The sequence below is a fragment of the Danio rerio genome, chromosome 8 (genome assembly GCF_049306965.1).
Source record: "Danio rerio strain Tuebingen ecotype United States chromosome 8, GRCz12tu, whole genome shotgun sequence".
In the NCBI taxonomy this organism is placed as follows: Eukaryota; Metazoa; Chordata; class Actinopteri; order Cypriniformes; family Danionidae; genus Danio; species Danio rerio.
Genome location: NC_133183.1, coordinates 49,949,563 through 49,960,000, shown reverse-complemented (window position 1 = coordinate 49,960,000; position 10,438 = coordinate 49,949,563). Strand labels below are relative to the sequence as shown.

At 35.6% G+C, this 10,438-nt stretch overlaps 1 protein-coding gene across 3 annotated transcripts in view; it reads left to right on the top strand.

The window, feature by feature from the left end:
• golga1 (golgin A1) overlaps positions 1 to 10,438 on the top strand; it is a 51,871-nt gene that overhangs the window by 4,010 nt on the left and 37,423 nt on the right. The window contains exons 2-4 of one of the 3 annotated variants that reach the window (XM_005169080.6): positions 716 to 997; positions 5,976 to 6,066; positions 9,720 to 9,794. In XM_005169080.6, the coding sequence (XP_005169137.1) occupies positions 872 to 997; positions 5,976 to 6,066; positions 9,720 to 9,794 (292 nt within the window). In that variant the 5' untranslated portion in view covers positions 716 to 871. 3 annotated transcript variants of the gene reach the window in all.

Below are 10,438 nucleotides of genomic sequence, written 5' to 3'. Positions count from 1 at the left end.
CAGAAAATCAGAGCACATTACACCTGTTCTCAGGGATTTACACTGGCTCCCAGTTACATTCAGAATAGATTTTATGTTTTATGTTTTTTTTTTAATCATTTTTATCATTTGTTTTTATTTTTTCTCTTATGCTTGTTTATTTTATTCTTGTTTATGTAAAGCACTTTGAATTGCCACTGTGTATGAAATTTGCTATATAAATAAACTTGCCTTGCCTAATCGATTTGTGTTGAGAGGACATAAATGAATTGTGTAGAACCCTGCATTTTTTACAGTGTAGTGTTTATTTTGTAAAAATAATTAATCTTTAATAAATTACAAGTGTTAAAAATTCTTATACACAAGTGGTTTAAACACGCTTAAAATCTAAGAGACGTAGGTCTTTAAAAGCAAAGTAAACAAGCAAATGAAAAAGTTTCATTTTTAAATAATAATTAAATCTGTAAAATAATAATTAAATATTCACAACACTTTGAAGTGCCCACAATATCATGCATGTTTATTATCGTAATTCATTCATTTTCTTTTTGGCTTAGACCCTTTATTAATATGGGGTCGCCACAGCGAATAAACCACCAACTTATCCAGCACATGTTTTACGCAGCGGATGCCCTTCCAGCTGTAACCCATCATGGGAATCATTATAGCAATGTATTGTATCATTAAATTGAATATTGGCGCATGTGTAATACTAATGTTGTGATCGTCTTCATAGAGTGAAGGCAGCAGAGAGTAACACCAGGATGAAAACTGCATGTGCCGGGGTGGATATAACAAGTTCTGCATTACGAGGACCCTAAAAAGTGTCTCTGACATTCGGAAAGGCATCTAAAACAGTGCTTAGACTTGGACTACATCTACACCTACAGAGATGTTTGCAAAGTTGAAGAAGAAGCTGGCAGAGGAGGCCGCCACTGCCCCTCGATCAGGACGTATCCCTCGCTCCATGAGCAAAGAGTCCATCACTTCTGTGGGCGCAGATTCTGGAGACGATTTTGTGAGTAGATATTTTTGGAATTTCATATATTCTGATCTTTAATACAGTTATGAATCTTTGTGATGGGTAGACCGAGTTAGTTGCTCGATCTGTTTTAAAATGAACCTAATGCACAGTGAAAAAAAAAAAGTAAAATTACTCCTATTTGTTGAATTATGTTTTTTAATAACTTTTAAAAATGTATAATAAACTTACACCCAAGCTTATTGGTACTGCTTCCAAGGTGCGCGTTCAGCAGCCACATTTTAATAAAACTATAGCGCATCATACTGAAACTTTATACCGAAACTTCCTGCAATCTGGAAAAATTTGATCCATTATAGGTTCTAAATGTTGATTTCAATTAATGTTTGATTAATCGCCCAGCCCTAATATGTATTATTTAATTTCCCCCGCCCAGAGCAAATGCACAGTTTAAACCAGAATGCAAATATGAAACCGTAATTATTAACTATAAGAAAATTTATTGTGATTTACCTGTTATCATGACAAAATTATTTTGAAGGCCCTTTGGTTTCCATATAGAGGAAAAGCAAGACCAGAATCACAGAATCCTGTCATAAGTAAAGAAAATATTTATTGTGGAAAGTCAAATAAAGCAATTATTTATCGTGGAATGTCAACTAAAGCAATTATTTATTGTGGAAAGTCAACTAAAGCAATTATTTATTGTGGAAGGTCAATGATTTGAGTAAATTCTATATGAATAATTAAAAAAAATATCACTGTAATCAAACTGCGATGTGAACTAATGTCTGTGAATATTAAACTCAAAAAAGAGTCAGAATTATCAGCACAGCACCTCTGAATTATTAGCCCCCCATTTATTTTTTCCCCCAATTTCTGTTTAACGGAGAGATTTTTTTCAACACATTTTTCAACATACTAGTTTTAATAACTCATTTCTAATAACTGATTTATTTTATCTTTGCCATGATAACAGTAAATAATATTTTACTAGATATTTTTCAAGACACTTTTATAAAGCTTAAAGTGACATTTAAAGGCTTAACTAGGTTAATTAGGTTAGCTAGGCAGATTATGATAATTAGACAAGTTATTGTATAATGATAGTTTGTTCTATAGACTATCGCAAAAAAGGAAAAAAAAATAGCTATAATAATAATCTGATAATTTTGTCCCTAAAATGGTTTTCAAAAAATGTAAAACTGCTTTTATTTTAGCCGAAGTAAAACAAATTACTTTCTTTTAAAAGAATTTCCTCCTCGTTCACACATCATTTGGGAAATATTTAAAAAAGAAAAAAAAATCTAGGGGCTAATAATTCTGACTTCAACTGTATGTTTGTGACAAAAACCAATGTATTGTACCTCCTAGTATTGTCACATGGAAATTACAGTTACCCTCTTCAAACTCAAAACTTTGCTAAATTACTTTTCTAGCACTTATTTACCATCTAAATAATGTTGATTTTCAAAATAAAATCTGACTAAACAAATAAATAAATAAAAAAATTAATGTGAAAAAGGTAGAAAAATACCTTGTGAAGAAGTCAAAATAAAAAATAAGCTGCTATATTTTTGATCACAAAAACAGCATGGCCCTAATAAAATCCCATTATACTTCTGTTTCAAATGATTGTTTTCTATAGTATCCATTCTAGTGAAAGTTGTATGCTTATGGCGCAACGACTTTGCACAGCATTGACATGACTGCTTAACGGCTTAATGGCAAAACAGTGAAATCTAGAAGGAGCTAAATATTATCACATGCTTTGACAAACCAGTGTAACCTGACACTCTTGTCCTCTAGCAATCAATGGTGAACACGCTCAGGGTTAGGTTCAGGTTGGCTTTCACTCTAAATAATTCAAACTGAAGCCTTGGTGGAGAATAAGAAGATCGGTTACACTTCTAAATCAAAGCCAACCTTATAGGTGTTTTAATAAAAGCACATATAACTTAAATGACTTGGCATCGTTATTTGTAATATAAGCATTATTACAAACATATTAACAGGTTATGTATTTGTGAAATAAGTAATATTACGTATTTGTACTTTGTTACGATCCTTGATGGCAATTTGTCTAGGGTATTAAAAGGAGTAACATAAAGATGACCAAAGTATAAACTGATGTTGAATAATGGCAAAAGAAACACCAAACAAAAAATTAGCACCGCAAAAGATTTATGGCTCCCACATGATTTACAATATTTACAAACAATAATATAAAGGTGAAAAGAACCAAGACAAATAGGAGAGGGAACTGAAGTTTGCGCATGCAAATCAAAGAAATAAATCCAAAACATTCCCTTAATCTCTTCCCCAATCCACTAAATAAAAAAATAACAATATGAAAAGAAAAGTCTTCAGCGCAAAGCGCCCTGAACTTACTCTAACTAATAAATAAAAATACAAAATTAGCGCACTTCGCTAACTAGTGTGTCTATACATCAATAATCCTGCGTGCAAATATGTATGTCACGTGACTTACTATGTTGTTCCAGATCTCCCTTGTCAAGTCACAGAAGGTTTTGAATGGAGCATTAGCGGGCTATAGATGTAGAAACACACGTCAGAACTCTCAAACAAATCTCACTCAAAGTCATCAGTTAATCTCACTCAAAGTCAACATCAATAAATCTCAATCAAAGTACACATCAGTAACAGCGATAACGCACACCGACACCACCAAACAGACAACACGCCAAAACAACAACAGCTGATTTCTCCCCGTTGCCGCTTCCGTTTTTAAAGGGCTCTGCAACGAACGCGATTGGCAGAGAGGGAAGTCATCGTCACACGGTTGATTAGGATTGGCAGTCCTATCAGCCAATAGTGCTTCAAAGTAGGCGGTACCTGAGAAAATGACAGGGCTGGTACAGAAAGAGAGAGAGAAAGAGATCGAGACAGAAAGAACATACACACAGCAAAAAATGTGCGGTTTGTAACAACTTCTAAAGCATGTTTCATTATGCCTGTAATTTCTCCAATATTAGTGTTTTTGTGTTTTTCAGAATTCTTGGTGTTGGCTTATTTACAAATTTCCCTGGTTGCAAATAAAAAATGTCATCATTTGCTCACCCACATGATGTACCAAAGCCATAACGCTTTCTTCTGAACACAAAAGGAGATTTTGTTATAAGAGATTTCTGTCGTTTTATTAAAGCGATCAGTTTGACTCAAGAGTTTAAATCCAATTTTTTAAATGCTTTCTTGTTGCGTTGATGTGACTGTAATTATACATTTTATGGGTGGGCATATATACATTTTTTTAAATCTAGATTAATCTCACTGTAATCTTGGAATTATTCTAGATTAAAATGGCTCATTTAAAATCTGCCGAAGGCATTCAGAATATGTGTGCTACCCAAATAATAAGTCTTTGAGAATGTGTTTCTCTAGCTAGGTGGCGCATTAGACCAGGGGCTCATCTCCTCTTTCCAAAATGCATCACAAACTGCTTGAGAAACTGTTCTACTATGATAATTGGTGATGGAAATAAATGATAGTCAATAAGATGTACTTGTGTTTACTAACTGTTTATTCAGTTCATACTATTCATACTAACTGTTTATTCCTGACTTTTGAGGTGTAGGTCTACATTAATTTGAAACAGCGATTTATTTATTTTTTTGATTACCTTAATCTGACTAAATTCATAACTGAACTAAACAGAAATGGAATTAAGACATGGAGTATGCATATATATGTGGCATTATTAAAGTAAACACCGGAATCAAACTAGTAGGACTTTTTGTAGGACTTTTCGCCACATTTTCCAACAAGGTCCACACACGCGGCTGTCAGTTAAGGACCACATAGGCACGCACGTGTCTATAAATCACTAAAGGGCCTAGGACTTCAATACATTACAGATATGCTCACTGAATACAAACCTAATAGATCACTCAGATCTTTAGGATCATATAAACTATAAATTCCAAGTGTTCAGTCAAAGCAGAGTGAATCAGCTTTCAGCCACTACGCCCCGTGCTGCTGGAATCAGCTTCCAGAAAATGATCCAGCTGTTATCCAACATTAGGCACATTCAAATCGAGACTGAAAACACATCTGTTTAGCTGTGCCTTTACTAAATGAGCACTGTGCTACGTCCGACAGATCATTCTTTTATAACCTGTTTTAACACATTTTAAACTATATGTAGTCTATATGTATGGAGTGTATCATGTGTCCCTTTTTTGAGTGGATTTATAAACTTCCAGTAGCTCAGTGGTTAAGTGACTCGCCTTTCGCGCCAGAGACCCAGGTTCTAGCCCAGAACCTGACAGGAGTGTATCAAGTGTATATAATGTGTGTACCCATTTAAATCTGTTTTTAATCATTTCTAATTATTTGTTTTTATTTTCTTATGCTTGTCTTTTTTATCCTTGTTTATAAAAAACACTTTGAATTACCAATGTGGGAAATGTGCTATATAAATAAACTTGCCTTTCCTAATTTCTACAATTCAGCATAAATTTGATGCACTAAATTAAGTAACTGATTTATGTTCAATGACTTGGAAATCCATCCCTGATCTTGGCTTGATAAATTATATATATATAATTAGAATAAGTGCATTTAGAAATATTAAATTAATGATAATGCACGTTTAAATTATTTGATTATTTAGGTTCTATTTCTTGAATGTTTATTTTAAAAATATATTTATTTAATTTTTTATGTTTGTTCTGTTGTCTTTTGTTTTGTTGTCTGTGTGTATTTTGTCCTTATGTTTCATATCGAAGATGAATAAAGAACTTTTATGAATAAAGAACTATTATTAATAAAATAATTGGAGTAAAAGATGAATCATGATTCATTAGAAGACTTATTATCGACATCAAGAATCCTTTATCGGTATTAAATAATAAAGAAGTATATAATAAAAAGTACATGTCATGGATGGACATAATGGGCAGAATTGATGCATTCCTATTTTTATTTTTATTTTTTTATTGGTGTTATTAAAGTAATAAATATGTCTGCATTCATCTATATAATTGACTCTCAGGCATCTGATGGCAGCAGCTCCAGAGATGACTTTTCTTCTCAGATCCAGCGCAGAAATGACCAGATACGAAAGCTGGAGGCCAAGCTCTCAGGTATCACCAACACAATACATCAAAACCCATACAAACGCATAAGAGAAAGAGACTGAAAGAGGGGAAAAATATACAAAAGGCCAACACGACAAAATCTTTGAGAAAAGAACAACCCAGGCTCATTGGATATGTGTCCAGAGCTACACTTTTGGGAACCGTGAAATATGTGGCAGAGATAATGTCTGCTTGCAGATTGTTTCCTCCATATCCACTGCTATGTACATTTTTTACAATCTCAAATAGGTTTCTGAGCCACAATTTCTCATATGTGCCATTTGCACTTCCTTCTTGTAAATCTACTAAAGACTTTGGTGCACATTTCTGCAAATCATCCTTCTCACTCGCATTCGCAATAAGCTGTTTGTCTTGACATGATCCATATATAATTTTGCTACTCACCTACCCAGCCCAACCCTAAACCCAACTGATAGTGTTTTCAAAAGCAAAATAGAAGAGGAATATTGCAGTGGCCTTGTTATTTTACCACAATTTCACTCAACCTGGTTTCTGAAACTGTCCTTCTCTAATGATTTGCTTATACCTGGTTTTTAGAACTATCCTTTGTTTGTGTCCCAAATCCAATGCCATACAAGGTGAGCAACTGAGCATACTGACCACGCTGGAAAAGCCATGTATACTCTGGTAATCAACAGTGTGAAAAAATAATAGAAGCAGTTATGGTGTCATACCGCCCTGTACCGTTCATTTTACACACAAAATGCAACCAATGTACCCAGGGAAATATTTCACTGTTCTCAAAAATGTATCCCCAATGAGCCTTTGTTGGGAAAGAAACACCTGCCATTCTAGCTTTTACTAGAGTTGTCATGATACTGGAATTTCATACCAGTTGGTACTGAAGTATTAAAAGCGTCCATTTACCGTGAACAGTTAGGCCTTGTAGAGCATTTTGTTCGTGTGCTCAACAGAAATTACTGTGATTAGCAGTGAAGGTCATCAGTTCACCAAACTCACTGCTTTTTACTCTGTGTAACCACAGATACAGGGACACTGGAGCGTTTCAAAGACACGTCGATCAGCCGGTTTGTCTATAAGCTGACATACGAGCGATTCACTGATGAATTGCAGCTTTAAAACACTCCAGTGTCCCTGTAATCTGTGGTTACAAGCAGCAAACAGCGTTGAGTTTAGTGAACCGATGACCTTTAGGGCTAATCACAGTCATTCCTGTTGAGTACGTGAACACAAAGGCCAATTAGCGCTGTTTAGGAACATGCTCCACCTAGCTTAAATGTTCCCAGCAAATGGACGTTTTTAAAACTTCAGTACCTTTGGTATCGAATTGTATGGAATGAAATTCACGCATCTGTAATTATAAAAATGTAAAGAAAAACAGAGCGTACTCGTAATTTTCCGAGAGTACAATTCCAAAATCTGCGATTAGAGCAGACACATACATTTTCGATGGGTGTACAATACAAACACAAAATACAGTTTAACTATGGAAACAACAATCTGTTTATGAGTACGAATCAAAAAGCGTCACTCCACTGTCAATTTTACGTCACCTCTGTCACAGGCATTAATAAACAAGCAAGAGCCATCGATCACAATGGTTAAGTGATTCACTGAGAAATTCTGCGCTGCCTGTAATGTTAACTTACATTATGCTCTCTATCCTCAGCCCGTTCTTAATTTTGATTCTGTAAAATGTCCAAGAAGCGCAGCGAAAATGGACCTCATTAATTTTCAACCTTTATTACAGCTCATGACGGACATTTCTCAAAGAGGCAATAACAAAATCTTACCTGAAACGGTGTGTGGGAGCTTGAGTGCCCAGCAAGCCCACTGTTGTGATCGATTGCTCTCGCTAGTTTATTAGCGTAATTTTGACAGTGGAATGACGCTTTTTGATTTGTACTCGTAATCAGGTTGTCCGTAGTGAAACTGTATTTCGTGTTTGTAATTTACTAGGGTTGGGCCGTTAGACGATGCCATCGTCCATCGCTGATGGCCGACAAACTTCACACTGCTGAGCCGGAATCGTTATCCATCGCACAATGGAATTTTTTTTTTACTTCAGCAAGTTCACATAACAACTGTTTTAATCTGTTCCTGAGCACTGGATTTGCCGAAGATGCATTATGCATAAATGTCTCCTAAATCCACGCACGCGGTGAGGGTTTTTGAAAATGTATGCACAAGCACAAATGCTTCCAAATATATTTTAAGGTCGCATAGATAAAATTTTGGGCGCATATCCTACCAAAACGGTCGAGCCCTAGCATCTTTACTTGTTATTACTTCCTCATAATAATAATAATAAAATAAGGAAATTATCATCAATCACAATACAAATTACAGTGAACTCCAATCAAACTCTCATCTCCTCCACCAGCTGTGGGAAAAGCCTTTAGAACGACACAGATCACTGTGCCTATTCATGCCAGAGTCCCGTGGAAAAAAGGGATTGACAGGTGGTCATTTGTGTGTAACTTTATTTATTTGTGGTTTGGTTAAATGTAAAGCAAAGACCATGTGGGTCAGATAGTGAAAACGGTAGTTAATTACCGTTAGAATTAGAATTAGAATTAGAATTAATTGATCAACAACAACCAATAGTTGAACAACAATTACTACCCCCGCTTATGCCATCGTCCATCGTAATGTTTCACATTAGACATCGTACGATGCCAAAATGGTCAACATCGCCCAACCTTATAATGTACACCCATGTTAAATTTATCAGTCGTATGCAAACAGTCCAAGAAAATGTCGTATCTGTGTCTGTTCTAACCGCAGATTTTGGAATAGTACCCTCGCAAAATTACAAGTACGTTTCGTTTTTATTTACGGTTTTATAATTACAGATGCATGAATTTTTTTTTTCTCGCACAAAATATTTATGACAGCGATTTTATTCCATAGAATTCCTGTATCGTGACAACCCTAGCTTATACACTCTTCTCACTTGCCTTTCTTGCATAGTGAATATGTTTCGGTCTGACACCTTCAAATTCTAAACAATTGGCCTGAAAGGAAAAGTATAACAAGGGCAAAAAATTATTGCTGCATTGATCACAGAACAAGCCAGGAATTAATGCTACACTCTAAAAAAAAATGCTGGGTTCTACACAATTGATTTGTTTTATGACATAATAAAGTAATTAAATTTACTCCCTGATTTTTAGATGAATAATAAAAAAAAAATAATAATAATTAAGTTGCCCCACAAAAATGTGTTGTTTCAGCTCAATTTTAATAAGTAGTTTGAACAAACAGCAAATGCAATTTTTTGAGTGCAGTGACTCCAGTGATATAGCCTGGAAAAAAATTGGCATAAATAATGGATACCTGGCTCTCACTATCAGCCCGTCTTGGTTTACAATTACACAGAGGCTGATCTAGAATCTGCTTTAACCCTAAAGGAGCAGATAAGACGCTTGCATAATTGAGCCCATCAGGGATGATGCATTAGCTTAAAGGGCGAAGGTCACCATTTTACAGCCTAGCAATCAGTCTGATTTTCTCATCTCAGAAAATCATTCTGTTTTTTTTTTTTGTCCCTTCCATTTGTTTATCTTCTCAACCATGTTTATCCCTTTGTTTTCTCGTCCCTGTTTTTGTCCCTCCTCATCCTCTGCCTCCCCGCGGTCGTGTGTGTTTGTGTGTGTCGGTTTCCCCAACCCTAGACTACGCTGAGCAGCTTCGGCTAATGCAGAAGACCAAGGAGAAGCTTGAGATTGCATTAGAGAAGTATCAGGATTGTACGTACCGTTCTTTTCCTCCCATTTTCACCTTCCTGCTTTTAGGCTTGCTCTCCTTTCGCTTCGTTTCCCATTCTTTTGTCTGATGCTTTCACACAAACCTCACTCAAATCAAACATTAACTCAGGGCATTTTTGAGCAACGTAGAGACAAAGATGCAGAAATCTGAAGTTGAATTTAGCTTGGTCTGGGTTCTTTTGAAGTTGATATTTACCAGCAGCCTTTAAAATACTCTTAGAGTCAGTTGTATAAATAAATTGTCTTGTGACCATAGATTGTAAAACATATGGACGTAGTATTCGTGATGTCACCCACAGGTTTCTGAACAACGCAAATGAAGCTACAAGTGGACACGGCCAATCGTTGGCAATTTGTTTGTGCGTCATTGTGCTAACCAGGGCTACCAAAAAAGGGCAAAGAGGCATAGGGTGAGCAGAGCAACAGATGCCTGCTAGCCTTTTGAGGGTTTTTGAGTGGGCATGGCCGACAGTGCAGGGGAAAAAGAGTAAGGCGATTCGAACTGTCAGTTGACTCACAAAATGAGACCCAAACCGAGAGGAGACTCTAGTTTTCAAAGTTAAAATGTAAAGAAATAAACAGTAAGTAATGTAATGCCCCGCTACATTTGTCATTCGTAATTTCAT